A 15,112-nucleotide genomic window follows, 5' to 3' on the forward strand; every position below is an offset into this window, starting at 1 on the left:
CCAAGTAACTATAAGACGGGTGCGGGTACAGTGTTAAGGCAAAACCCTTCACATACCTAGCACCCGCAGGGAATTGACGCCAGGAATACCTTGGAAGTAAAGTAACCATAAGACGAGCGCGGGTACAGTGTCAAGGCAAAACCCTTCACATACCTAGCGCTCCGCAGGGAATTGAAACCAAGAAGGATCTTCTGGGCAATGCTTGCGGAAACGGAAATAACATCCCCGCATAGCGGGAACGTCGAGAACTACATTGTTTGAAGCTCCAGGATGGAATTGGTGGTTTTAACATAATTGATCACTATGTTCAAAACTACCAAAACCTCATGGAGAATCCACACAAGTGGGACTCAACGCTCCTGACTTGCGAGGAGGTTACAGACCTACCCGCATCATACCCAAAGATCAAGCAGGAAAGTCGGGAATTTCTGCAAGTGACAAGGACTTCTGCGGGAAGAATCCCCATGGAAAACCTTAAAAAACCCTTTTCAAAACCCTTTGCTTAAGTCCAAAAGTTCACCTCACTTTATTAAACACTCATGAGAAGAACATTGGACTGGGGGGACTTGAAGAGGTAGGTCCCAGCAGAGCCCAGTTGGACCCGCAAGACTCACCTTGAAGAGGGACGTCTGCGCAGAAACCAACTGGATTCGCAGGACCCACCATGCTCAGAGACGTGACGTCCTTACGCGCAGTACGCAAGCTGTTCCCGCAGGAAATGCCTCCCAATGGTGAAGGACTCCGCCTGTTCCCGCAGCTTCGGATACAAGCCATCAGGGAATGCCACCCGCGCAGCAAGGCTACACGCACAAGGCACTTAGCTCTCAATCACTCAGTGTCACCTGAAGGAATGAGCAAAGCCGGGGACAATCCCGCACAAAGGCGGGAGGGGGAATAATCCCGCCCATAAGCCAGTCCGTACGATACGGGAAGATCTTCTGTACTGTACCTGACGAGGTAAGGGCAAAAGATCTGACTAAAGATACGACAGCTTATTGACAACAGTATGGCGAGCAGCATGCTCCTGTACTGTATGTCATTATTAGCCGCTGCCTACTCACCAACTCCTGTCATACCACGTGCATAGCCGGCAGTTGGTGGAAAAGGAATAGTACACAGCAGGCCTGGTCACTATCAGCCGCTGCCTACCCACCAACTACCAGCATGGCACGTGCGTAGGCCACAGTTGGTAGAACAGGAATACTATTCAGCCGGCCACACCTCCTTGGAAACCTACCTTCGGCTATAAATACCCCAAATGGTATGACCATCTCATCTTATCATATCTTATCACATTATCATCATATTATACCTGATATCTGCTCTAGCAATCTCTTAATATACATTTATATTTAAAGAGCAATCTAGTCTGATTCTCACGCCGGAGGGTGGTCACAAGGAGGAACCCCCCCCCCCTTCTCAGTGACAAGCTCACGGTGTCTGTTTTGCAGGTTATCAGAAGAACCATCTTTGCCGGGTCTAACCCCTCGTGGGAAACATCTAACCCCCAGGTTACCCGTAATCTGCCCGGGGTCCGGTTAGTGTTTCTTCACATATGCAAATATTTCATTAACACATGTTTTGATTCGGTTTTATATTTACTATTTTGTACACAATTTACAAATATCTCATTTTCATTTAACCTCTTTTAGGGTTATACCAATTGCATGGTACTTCACATTTTCTTTGATAATAGTGTGTGTAATAGAAACATGATCAAATACATTTTATTTTTAATATGAAAATAGTGAGAACAAATTTGCTGTTATTATTAGGTATTTGCTGTTATTTTTTGTTCATATTTGTTAATTTTTTATTATGAGACGTTATAATTATTTGCTGATTTATATTTTGCTATGATTATTAGATTTTTTCTTTTGCTGTTATAAGTATATGCTGGTATTTGCTGTTGTTATTTTGTTCTTGATTTTGATTCTTTTGTTGTACTTTTTTGGTTTTTTTCTTCGTTATTATAAATCATTGTTTATGTAGATTGGTATTCTAGTTGGTATTGTTTCTTATGTTCTTGTTTTTTTATATATTGGTATTATTTCCTACGTTCTCATGTTAAGATTAAAATGTACATGAACCTTCCCTTATATATATATATATATATGGGAGATTTCAAACGAGAACCACTTTGAGTTTTAAGAACTCGAAAAAACTCAAAGTAACAATATTTTTTTTAATTTTTTACACATACGTAATATATGTAGGTTAAATATACGTAAAAAAATTTTTTTTTTGAGATTTCACCGCCCACACCATTGTTAAGGCTTCAATACTCGTCAAGAGAAGTTAAAATGTACCAAAAACATCCCTAAAACCAAACATTAAGATTCTTGAAATCATTTCATTCCACTAAATGCCAAGACATTTTGCAAAGAAATGAGCGGAAGCTAAATCTAGAAGGATAGAGATGCGGACACAACATAAATACGGAATTACGTACACCCAAACACAAATTTATCTATTATCTACCGACATGAATAGACCACGCATTTTTCTAATATCAATATTAAAATTTTACAATTTACAAATGAGAGAATTCCTAAAATAGCCCATTTTAAAGAAATAAGTCCTAAAATAGCCCCTTTTTTGTTGATTATTTTCAAGAATTTGTTTTTGGAAGACACATTGAAAGAAGCTATAAATTATGAGGGAGCAGGCCAAAGATTTAAAAATATGTAGGGAGCAGACCAATATGTGAAAATGTTGATGGTGATGGAAAAGTTTAAAATTATTTCAAAATATTGAGGGAGTAGGCCATATTTTTCTTAACTCTTCTTCTCAAAATACTCCAAAGACCGTTTTTTTTATGTTTTATACCTGGGTCGTACATATTTTCAAATTCTAGGAAAATGGCTTTTTAAAATTCGTCTTGGGAGACGTATTTCAGAGACATTTGTTCTTAGGAGACGAGATTATTGTGTTTCTTTCCTTGTTCGTCCAGATCTTGTAGTTCTTCATCTTCTTCGTATATATTTTCAATCTCAATCATCAGATCATCTTTCTTTTCTTCTAATTTGTTCTTGAATCCAAAATAATGAAGTTTAAGAGGGAAGATCATGTGGGAACGCTGTTTTGAGGTTACACTTCAAATAGGTGTAAATTTTTTATATTTAAGGGTTTTTTTGAGGGTTTATTGATCCACTGTTCATCGTCATCTGTGTGTAAATATATGTGTAATTATGCATACATTTAGAGTCATCAATTTTAAGAATCCTAGGTTAAATGCAAAGTTTTAGATGTTTAAAATGCTTTGTTGATGTTTCTTGAAATAGCATTTGATCGTCTGACTATTTGAAGTGTAAAATAATTAAAAGAAAGCTGAGATTATGTTTGTAACACCCCGACCAAAGGCGGATTATACATCGGGGCGCCACATATTGTTTCATTACTCGTGACACTATTGGGTGTCAATATTTAATAAATATATTCATTCGCGCACGCGCAGAGTAAACACAAGATAACATAAATCAATATATTATAAGGCAAAATATTAGAACAACAATAACTTGTCTTGATACATTTTAATCTAGGTCCAAAATAAAGAAAACTTCCTATGTGTCCACAAGCTCCAAATGCAGCTACTGCGAACCTGAACATGTGTTAAAATAAACGTCAAACACTTGCGTGTTGGTGAGAAATCAAGTTTAATAGATAATAATAGATAACAATAATCACTGCGCGCAACACGTGTATGTCTGGTGTTTAACAAGGGTGTAATCAGATTGTGATCAAGCCTAGATAGATCATAGTTCATAGTTCAATCCGTGCTCCCAAATGAGCACAAAAACAAGAAAACATCCGTGCAAGTGTAAACAAAAGAAAACCGTAAACGATAGGTCTCCCGTGTTCATCTAATGGATCCATGAAAACTTCGGAATAGGCCGAACAAAGCGGTTAATGATACACACATACAAATAAACAGCCAAGTAAACGTCCTCAACACATGGGATACTGCGCGACTAAAGTTTATAAACAAGTTTAAGACTCTAAGTTTGTATGAACACATGAACATCCCAAAACATTAAAAATAAAAAGGGATTAGGTACGAGATTACTCACTTGATAAACGGTGCGGTGTAAGATAAAGCAAGAACCAACTTTAAACAAGCACAAGTTAACCTATAAATAAGATTATTGTTTTAATGATTTGTTTTAAGTCTTGATTATAAGTTAGCATAATTAATAAGTAAATTATTATATATAATATATATTACCGGAAAGGCAAGGCAGAACAGGAAGGAAGACGGAGGCAGAGAGGAAGACGGCAGAGAGAGCAAGGAGCAAGAGAGAATAGGAGAGTTTAAGTGCTTTGTGTGTGTAGTGTTAGGAAAATAACATTATTATTTATAGAGAAACCCTAGGGAACACAATCCCTAGAAAAGGGGAAAAGATCTCCAAAAAGTAAAAGATTCCAAAAGCAAAAGATATCAAAAGATATGGCAGCTGCAAGGAACAAGGAAAAGCTGACAGGTAACAGTAAACAGGCATGGGAGGGTCAGATAAAGGTACTGGTCAAGCAAGGAAAAGCAGATCTCAAAAGATTATGTCAGTCACTTTTCCTGTCAACCAATGGGGTTGGTGCGCATGCTGCGCCAAAAGTGGCTTTTCAGACATAAGACAGGTTAGGTCAACAGCACAAAAGATAAGATATCAAAAGCAAACAAGCAAGTTAAAACAGAAGAAAGGACACAAGACAGCGCGAGAAAGCTTCGAGCGCGAAGGCAGACACAGAAGGTCAAGAGAGCGCGAGCGCGAAGGCAGACAGAACCAACCTTTGCGCGCCGCGGAAAGAACTATATTTCTAAGCGCGCCGCGGGAAGAACTTCAATTCTAAGCGCGTCGCGAGAAGAACTATATTCCTTAGCGCGTCGCGGGAAGAACGGGATCCATAGCGCGCCGCGGGAAGAACTAAAATCCTTAGCGCGCTGCGGGGACAGTTCGTCTCGCGTATCGCAGTAACAGGTGGTCTTCACGCAGGCTTCCTTGTAAGGAGTCTGGCGCGTGGAGCTGCGCAGACAACCTTAGGCGGGAAGGAACAAAGGACAGGGGTTCAAGACTTAAGGGCGGGACGGCGACAAGAGGGAAAAGAAGGCGGAAAGAGAGAAGAAGAGGGACGGGACGGCGGAAAGAAAGAGAGAGAAAGAGGCGGGAAGGAAAAATTATTAAAAGTAAAATATAAGTATAAATAAATATTAAATCATAACAGAAAGAGATCGGATCAGAGAAACGGGTACCTGGGTCGGGTCGGATTGGGGCAGATGTCACAATGTTGAGGGGAATTGAACAATATACTTATTTCGGAATTTTGAGATTATGTTGCCGTTGTAATAGGAATCAATGAACCTGGAATCCATATTCATAACTTCCACATGATCTCCCCTCTTAAACTTCATTATTTTTGATTCAAGAACAAATTAGAAGAAAAAAAAATGATCGGATGATTTGATGATTGAGATTGAAAATATACATGAAGAAGATGAAGAACTATAAGATCTCAACGAACAAGGAAGGAAATACAATAATCTCGTCTCCTAAAAACAAATGTCTCTGAAATGCGTCTCTCAAGACAAATTTTAAAAAGTCATTTTCCTAGAATTTGAAAATATGTACGGCCTATGTAGGAAACATAAAAAAAAGTCTTGGGAGACTGTATTTTGAGAAGAGTTAAGAAAAATATGGTCTGCTCCCTCAATATTTTGAAATAATTTGGACTTTTCTATCAACATTTTCTCATATTAGGCCTGCTTCCTACATATTTTTAAGTCTTTGGCCAGCCCCCTCATAATTTATATCTTCTCCTAATGTGTCTCCCAAGTACAAATTTTTGAAAATATTCAGCAAAAAAAATTATTTTAAGACTTCTCTCTTTAAAAAAAGGCTATTTGGGAATTTTCCCTTTACAAATTTTCACGAAGAAAAAATGCTTACAAAACAATTACATTTAATTAAATAAGAGAGCCGAACTTCCAATTTTTTTAAACTTTTTTTTACATTCGTAAAGAAAATTAAAAGAAGAGTTTTTAAGTTAAATAAATAAAAAAATAAAATTTTAAAACTTTTTATTCGGCCATGTGCTATGATAGTACAAAAGAGGGCTAGCCTTTTATCGTGGCAATTGGCAAATATGTGGCATAAACCGAAAAAATTTTTAAAATAGGAAAGTGGAAGAGTATAAGATGGTTTACAGGAGAGAGAAAGAATGTTGAGTGAATACAGGACATCCGCTATTTGAAATGGCGGATGTCAGATTACACATAGGGGTTGTCAGTTTTTGTCTGGTGATGTAGCGAGAACCATGTGTTCCGCCATTTAAAATGACGGATCATGAATATTTTATTAGTGTTCCGCCATTTCAAATGGCGGATTTTAGTTGGAAGCTGACCGCCGGTCACCTAATATATTTGATTGACATCCGCCATTTGCCGGTCACCTAATATATTTGATTGACATCCGTCATTTCAAATGGCGGATGTGAACAGTAACTTGTACTTCCCCTATGACCCACCTATGTCTTGTTTATTATATTTCAGTGACATTCGCCATTTGAAATGACGGATGTAAACAGTAAACCGTACCTCCTATGTCCCACAGATTCTAAGTATTTTATTAACATTCGTTATTTCAAATGACGGATGTCAACAACAATCCGTACTTGACATGACAACTCCCTTTTAATTTATCTTTTAACAAAAAGGACGGTTTTTTTTTAAACTGCCTACAGTGTTTGCCAACCATCTAAATAGTGCTCACATAGACCGGTCTTAAATGTATACTTGAATTATTGAAGGACCACAACCATCTCAAGAGTTGTATTATAAATATGGATTTACCCCTTTATTTATTTTTTACATTAAAAAAAATGACGTTTTTTTTAAAGTTTCACATCATTTATTAAACACAATATTTTTTTAAAGTTTTTTTCAAAAGTTTCACATCATTTTTAAAAGTTTCGTATCTTCAAGATTGTCAATGATGCTTCTCAACCACCCAACCATGTGAGCACTGTTGGCATGTTTAAAAAAAACAAAACCCGTCCTTTTTGTTCAAAGATTAAGTTATGTTAAAAGATAAAGGGGGAGTTGTCATGTCATACAGATTAGTGTTCACATCCGTCATTTCAAATGACGAATGTCACTGATATATAATAAAATACTTAGAATTTGTGGGGCATAGGTGGTACGATTTACTGTTCACATTCGTCATTTCAAATGGCGAATGTTACTGAAATATAATAAAAAATACATAGGTGGGTCATAGGGAAAGTACAAGTTACGGTTCACATCCGCCATTTGAAATGACGGATGTCAATCAAATATATTAGGTGGCCTGCGGTCAACTTCCAATTGACATCTGCCATTTGAAATGGCGGATCACTAATAAAATATTCATGATCCGCCATTTCAAATGGCGGAACACATGATTCTCGTCCACATCACCAGACATAAACTGAAAACCCCTATGTGTAATCTAACATCCGCCATTTCAAATGGCAGATGGCCTATATTCACTCAACATTCTTTCTCCCTCCTATAAACCATCTTATGCTCTTCCACTTTCCTATTTTAAAAAATTTTTCGACATAAACCGTCACACTAACAAGTAATGGCACTTAAGGAGCAAGGGCCCCGGAACTCAAGTCTCCAAGGGTGATGGAGTTCATGAAGTATAGCAATCCTTATTATTTATTTATTTAATTATTTATTTATCAATAATTAAATACCAATCTTTCATCGCTTTCAACCCACAATCATATTTCACTTATAATTTTGAAATTGAAATGTGTAAACCCCACTGCATGGTGACAAACTCACATTTCCCACCTCTCGTAACACATAATCCAGAACGAACTCATGAATCACTACCGTTACTAGAACGAGTTCGTTTAACCAACACCATACCCCCTCCACGTCAAAAGCCGCCACCATGTCCCCATACTGCCCCCTTCAATCCTTCATTCATTAGCCCGTTACGGTGTTACCACCCAAGCCAATGCCTTGGTATAACATCTAAAAATGCCAAAACAACACAGTTTTGAACGCCAGCCAACCCAAAGCGTTGTCACATTAACCGTTAACGCCTGTACCGTCAGATCACAACGAACGTCCTTTTAAATTCTAATATAACGTGTATCAAATTAAATTAATTTAATTCAATATCGCAAATTTTATATTAGATACATCAAACGTATGGTGCTTCCTCAGCCACTAAAATAAAAGAAAACAAATCCAAAATAATCAACAGCCACCAGAACTTGACTGACTCCTAGCCACAAACTTGCACAGCGTATCAAGTACCATCCATCTACCGTCTTCAAAATCTCACTCCTTATCTCATCCATAATAGTCTCCACTACACACACTACAATAATCACTATCAGATAATCAAACATATCGAACACAGATCTGGTCAACATGAAGATCCAGTGTGACGTGTGCGAGAAGTCTCCCGCCACGTTAATCTGCTGCGCAGACGAAGCAGCACTATGCGCTAAATGCGACGTGGAAGTCCACGCCGCTAACAAACTCGCTAGCAAGCACCAGAGGCTGCTTCTAAACACGTTATCCGATAAGCTGCCGCCGTGTGACATCTGCCAGGAGAAGACGGCGTTTATTTTCTGTGTGGAGGATCGTGCTTTGTTTTGCCGTGACTGTGATGAGCCGATTCATTCGGCTAGCAGTCTTGCCGCCAATCACCAGCGGTTTTTGGCTACTGGAATCCGTGTGGCGCTTGCTTCTGGTACTCAGCTGGAGAAGATTCACCGTGAATTGCCGCCTCCGGCGGCTGCGGCTACTAGGATTGCTGCGGTTAAGACACCGGTGCAACAGGTTTCGGGGTACACGTCACCGGCGTGGGCGGTTGATAACTTGTTACAGTTGTCGGATTTTGAATCCTCTGATAAGGTAATAGTTAACTGATAATTAATGAATTATGATTGTTTTACCTGAATTTGTTGTGAATAATAATATTGAAATTCAGGGTGTCTGACTGATTTCGGCTCGTTTCGAGCTCTTTTTCTGATTCATTTTTTCAAACTGGAGTTCGGATCTGGCTTGGCTTGTTTATTATATTAATTAACTTATATACATATTTTATTATTTATATATGTTGAGAAAAACTTTAAACGAGCCTAATTTGGTCTGTGCTTGTGTGCCGTACATTAAACGAGCCAAAGCTCAGCTCAAGCTCGGTTGTGCAATTTGAAATTAATAAATATAAGTACAAAAGAATTAAAGCTTTAAAGTATACATTGGTCGAACTCGGGTTGATTACTAAGCGGGCTTTATTTGAGGCTCGGCTCATTTTGAGCTTTTTTTCTATCCGATTTTGAGTAGCTCGCGAGCGGTGTGGCTCATTTGAACCCTTAGTTGAAATTTAATTCGATTGATTGTTCAAAGATCAACTCAAATTGCTCTATCAATGTTTTTAAATCTAAATTTGTTATGAACAATTGATTAATTGAATATTGAAGTTTGATTCAATTGATCTGCAGAAGGAAAATCTCGAATTTGGGGAACTCGAGTGGTTGAACGACTACGATGTGTTTGGAGATGCAGCTGCTGAAGTTCCTCAACTTCCTGCATCGCAGCAGACGATCAACACCGGCTCATACAGACAGCCAAAGTTTTACCAGTCAAATAACAAGAAACCGCGATATGAATTACCAACGTACATTGAAGAAGACGATGATAAGCACAATTTCACCGTGCCTGATCTTGGTTAAACTGGAAGATGTGCCAAATAGAGTATCTGTTTGGTCCTCATTGTTGGTGATACTATGAATAGTTTTTAAGTCTTAAGGGCTGAAAATGTATGTTATGACTAGTATGAGGACCAGTTAAGTAATTCTAAATCTACAATTAGGCATGTATTGTTGGTTACATAAAGTATATGTTTATGCAATGTTGCTTATATCAGTTTGGTGGTTAATTAAATTCGTAGTTTTGATGCTTACTTGTAATGAAGGCTTCTGACTTGTGAGCCTTTTATATTTATTATTTTTTTAATAAATTGAGATACTATTGTTGTCAAGATTAAAAAAAGTTGAACAGTTGCTTCTCGGTTTCGATTTTTATGGTACATGTGATATTGGTTTTGTATGATAGTATTGGACGCGTATGCTTATGAAGTAACAACATTCTTGTAAACCTGATAGGTCCTGATTGCAAGTAAATTGCAGAACGCGTGTAGCTTGTCACCGTCAAAACAAATGATTCAATGTATTTGAATCCAAAATCTTTATTTAGTCAAAACAATTTATTCAATGTATTTGAATCCAAAGTCTCCATTTGACAACCTAGTGGTTGGTTAAGTATGGACATCATATATGTTAGAAAGGAAAAAATTGTCATTCAATGAATTTGAATGTAGATTCTAGAGTGTCTATTCAATGGACATCCCCATCATAGACCGAAATGCAATGTAATCAAAGTATAAAGGTTAAAATATATTATAAAATGTTTAAACTTTAAGCGACAAATATCTCATTTCTGTCGTTTTTTTGGCTTCATCATCCTATGTTCTACAACGACTTGTTCAATCAAAGACCATATTTTGCATATCTTCAACTACAAAGAGGAAGGTGACAAAATTTGATCTTGACCAGCTTACTAACATCGTCAAAAGTTATATTTTTCATGGCAGAACATTAGAAAAAAACAATGACATATTAGTTTTTTATGACATATAAATTACTCTATTACGGGTATAATAGTGGGCATAGAATGGTTAGATGAACCGACTCGTGTCAAGTTACATTTGCTGAGTGAAGAAACACTAATCGGCCCCGGGCAGATTACGGATAACCTGGGGTTAAATAGATGTTTCCCACGAGGGGTTAGACCCAGCAAAGATGGTTCTTCTGATAACCTGCAAAACAGACACCGTGAGCTCGTCACTGAGAAGGGGGGGGGGGTTCCTCCTTGTGACCACCCTCCGGCGTGAGAATCAGACTAGATTGCTCTTGAATATAAATGTATATTAAGAGATTGCTAGAGCAGATATCAGGTATAATATGTAATACGAGATAGTATATGATAAGATGATGAGATGACCATACCATTTGGGGTATTTATAGCCGAAGGTAGGTTTCCAAGAAGGTATAGCCGGCTGAATAGTATTCCTGTTCTACCAACTGTGGCCTACGCACGTGCCATGCTGGTAGTTGGTAGGTAGGCAGCGGCTGACAGTGACCAGGCCTGCTGTGTACTATTCCTTTTCCACCAACTGCCGGCTATGCACGTGGTATGACAGGAGTTGGTGAGTAGGCAGCGGCCAATGGTGACATACAGTACAAGAGCATGCTGCTCGCCATACTGTTGTCAATGAGCTGTCGTATCTTTGGTCGTATCTTTGGTATTTTCCCGCTTACTTTTGAATCTTTTTGAATTTTTTGAAATTCGAAGAGTTGGTGAAAGGATAAGAACAGTCCAAACTATTGAAACGTCGTGCGACGATTTCTTCTGACTGTGTCAGGACGTGCAGGAAGTTATGGTGACGTGACAGTACATGGTCATTCCAGACGCTTTTTCAGGCGCGTGGGCGCGATTTTTCGGGCGCGTGGCCGCGAAATTAATGGCACGCGTCCTTTCAACAGCTGTTGCCAGCTTGCTTTTTGCCACGTGTCATAGTTTCATTGCACATGCGATTTCTCTCTTTTCCGCATTAAATTCATCGCATTAATTGCGATTAGTATATAAAGGGGGAGAGGGTCCTTTGTAATCCACACTTTCACTTTTCTCTTCATCTTCAAAACGATTTCCGGCGAATACTCACCTTTTCAGCCGAGCACTCTTGAAATCGTTCTCTTCTTTCATACCTGCAAGATGTCTTCTCACGATCTTGAGGCTACAGCCCAGGAGGCTGGGGTGTACGCCGATGACAAGAGTACTGCTGGCGAGTGCCAGTGTGCTCTGCCTGTCGATCTATATCAGTACATCGTCAGGAAGTTCATGCTCGAGTCTTTCGAGCCTGAGTTTCCTGAACCTCATCAGACGGTGTATGATGCCCCCAGAGGCAAGATCGGGGTATATGCCGCATTCTTTGTCTATGGGAATCTTAGGTTCCCTTTGACAAATTTTGTGTATCGTGTCCTGGAGAGGCACGGTGTACACCTGACCGAGGTACACCCGATGGCAATCGCGAAGATTCGTCACTTCGAGTGGGTGTGCCGGATTCTGGGCGTTGAGCCCTTCGTCGACCGCCTGATGACCTTCTACTCTTGGAGGTGCATCCAGGGGCGGTATACTCTCATAACCCGGATCAAGGGTTTGAAGATTTGCGCAACCGAGCGCAGTCTTCGTTCGTGGAAGCGGGAGTTCTTTTATATCTCCGCTCGCGCCATCCCCCTTGCCATGAAATTTAAGAATGGGCAAGCTCTCCCCAGCCTTCACGCCTCCAACTACCAGGAGGCGGAATGATTTTCAAAGATTTCCCGAGTCCAATCTCCGGTTTACCGGTTTGCGGAGTCCGGGATGGTGATGCTCGGGATGAGCCGGGTGTGGAAGGATGCGGAGGCGCAAAAGATCCCGGTCGTCCTTGAATACGGTTTGAACTCTGTCCCTTACGGTATGCTTTGTCTTCTTTGTTTGTATAGGTTTGTCTTCTAACTTCTTTCCTATTTATTTCAGAGGGGAATGACTTGCAGTCGCTCCTGTATCCGCGGGAGGCTGATAGTCCCGCTCGGATGGGTACTCGTGCTTTAGACGAGAACGAGTTGCCCATCCTTGAACAGACGGCGGATCGGTTCGTGGAGGTCTACCCGCCAGGCCACGAGATCCTGAGCGCCAGGCGGCCAGGTAAGGCGTTATTCAACCCTCGACCCCTCAATGCTGAAACCTCTGCTGGAATTCCTCTGATCTTGTGTTCTGAGGAATCCGCAGATGGTCCTCCGTTGGTGCGGAAGAAGAAGGCTGCCGGCGGGAAGGGAAAGGCGAAGGTGGTCTCCACTGCCGATCCGGTGCCTCGGTCTGATTCAGAGACCGAGAGCGAGGAGGTGGCGGGGAACCCGGGTGGTGATAGGACCACTGCTCCGGAGGCAGCGACTGTCACCTCCGGAGAGCCGAGGGCGACGGTGAGCGGCGTAAAGAGGCCGGCTCCATCGGGTTCGTCCCCGCCTGTCCGCACTTTTAGGCTCAAGAAAACCCGTAAGCACAAACTTCCTCTTTTTTTTTTTTTTTTTTTTTTTTAACTTCGTAGCTTTCCATCATTAATACTTATTTTCTTTGCGCAGGCGTGGATGCTACCGCATTCCAGGGTGGAGCGGGGAGGAGTACCTCCGGACCCATGACGGTAGGCTTGGTCAGCCTACCTGAGGCGACGACCCAGGCGGCTGCGCCTGCTTCCGTTGGTTCAGTTGCTCACCCCGTTGAGCCAACTGTTCCAACTGTGATGACATCACCGCCGGCTGTCAGTGCCATATTTACTGAATCTTTCACTGAGCCGGCGGTTACTTTTTATGCGCATTCCGCAGCGGCGACCACGGTTGTGAGTTCACCTCCGTTGGTTTCTACTACCGCGGCGGCCTCCATGCCTCCGACGTCGGCAGCTACAGCCGATCCTTCAGGTATGCTTGGGGCTTCTCGCCAACCTCTGCCTCCTTCCCATCTGCCTGACCTCTTGGATGGATTTCCCTTGGGTTCAGGTGATGGGTTTGGCGGCTTTCGGCCTGTTATCGACCCTACAGGTGCGTAGGGTTCTTTTGGCTTTTTTTTTTTTTTTTTTTTATATATCATCTTTTCCTAACTGCTTTTTGTTTTTTGCAGTGTCGGATTCCAATGAAGTGTATGTTCCACGATGGAACATCCGCCGAGGAACAACCCTTCGCACACCTGTGGAGTGCGTGGAGTGGGCTCGTCACGCAGCTCCCAGTGGTGCGTTGGGGGAAGCCATGGCTAGCTACCAGGAGGGTAGGCTAACCAATGAGCTTCGGGTTCTCCTGGCCCGGATGCAGCCGCGCGTCGAGCTGCTTTGTCGTGAAAACGACAAGTTAAAAGCAGCTCGCATTCAAGAAGTAGCTCAGGCGCGGGCTGTCCGGGAGGAGAATAGGAGGCTCTCCGCCGCTGCTGCGGAGAAGGAGAAGGCGTTCAAGGCCCTTGAAGTTGAAGTTCAGACCCGTCTCGAGGCCCGTTCCAAGGCTGCCCAAGCTGTTAACGAACAGCTTCGGCTGGCTAAGGAAACTGCTCGGAACGCAACTGAAAGGGCCACCAAGGCTGAAGCTGTTGCTGAGCCTCTACGCCTCGAGAATGAGGAACTTAAAGCTAAACTAGAGGCGCTCCAACAGGCTCATGATGCCTTGGCGATGGAGGACGCGAAGAAGCTCCAAGAGATCCTGGACCAGAGGGGCGTGCTTGACCACACTGAGCGGAAGCTAAAGGGCGTTGAAGAGGCTGCTGCAAAGGAAGTGTTGCTTGCCAACCTCAATAAAAGTGAAGCCGAACGCGCCTGTAACCAAGCTCAAGCCGCCCTCCAAGAAGCTCTGGTTGCCAAGGAATGGCTTCTTCGAGAAGCGTTGTCTCAGGTAAGCTTAGCTTCATAACGTCTTCACGCTTTTCTTTGTAAATATAAAAGGTTTTGATACTTGTATATTTTTTTTGTAGGTTGTGCATCGAGTCTTCACGGATACGTCTTATGACGATGCTATGAGCGCAGCCCTCAACGCTTCTCATGAGGATGGGGAAAAGGCCGGCTTCCTGCTTGGTCTAGGGTTCGTTGAGAAAGGCATCCCACCTTCCAACTTCCCTTTATTTGATGTGGATACTGAAGCTATATACGACCAAGCAGTGAATCAGTATGCCGCCTTCCAGCATCCGGTGGTGGAGAAGGTAAACGAAGTTGCCGCTGCTGATGATGGGCTAGCTATCCTTAAAGCTTTTCTTGAACCGCCACGCTCTAATGATAGTGCTGGTCCAAGTGGAAGTGGCCCTGAAGCTTGATCCTGAAGATCCCTTCCCACTGTTAGGATAGGTTTAGCTTGTATAGATTTATATTCTTGTAGGCGGGTAGTTACCCGGCCATTCTTGTAACGAATATTATAAAATATAAATCTTTGTGCGGGTAAGACCGCTATTTTCACTGGATTCCTTGCTTTATAAACGTTATATGAC

General features: G+C 41.5%; 1 protein-coding gene across 1 annotated transcript; it reads left to right on the plus strand.

Annotated features, from left to right (window-relative positions):
* The first annotated feature begins 8,422 nt into the window (after positions 1-8,422).
* On the plus strand, positions 8,423-9,774 carry LOC143548219 (B-box zinc finger protein 24-like). The gene is made up of 2 exons (XM_077039445.1): positions 8,423-8,911; positions 9,502-9,774. Exons 1-2 carry the CDS (start codon positions 8,423-8,425, stop codon positions 9,730-9,732), a joined length of 720 nt encoding a protein of 239 aa, XP_076895560.1. The 3' UTR covers positions 9,733-9,774.
* The last annotated feature ends 5,338 nt before the right edge of the window (positions 9,775-15,112 follow it).

Source organism: Bidens hawaiensis, unplaced genomic scaffold (genome assembly GCF_021521415.1).
Source record: "Bidens hawaiensis isolate Kalapana, Puna unplaced genomic scaffold, B.hawaiensis_p1.1 tig00014981_1, whole genome shotgun sequence".
Taxonomy (NCBI): Eukaryota; Viridiplantae; Streptophyta; class Magnoliopsida; order Asterales; family Asteraceae; genus Bidens; species Bidens hawaiensis.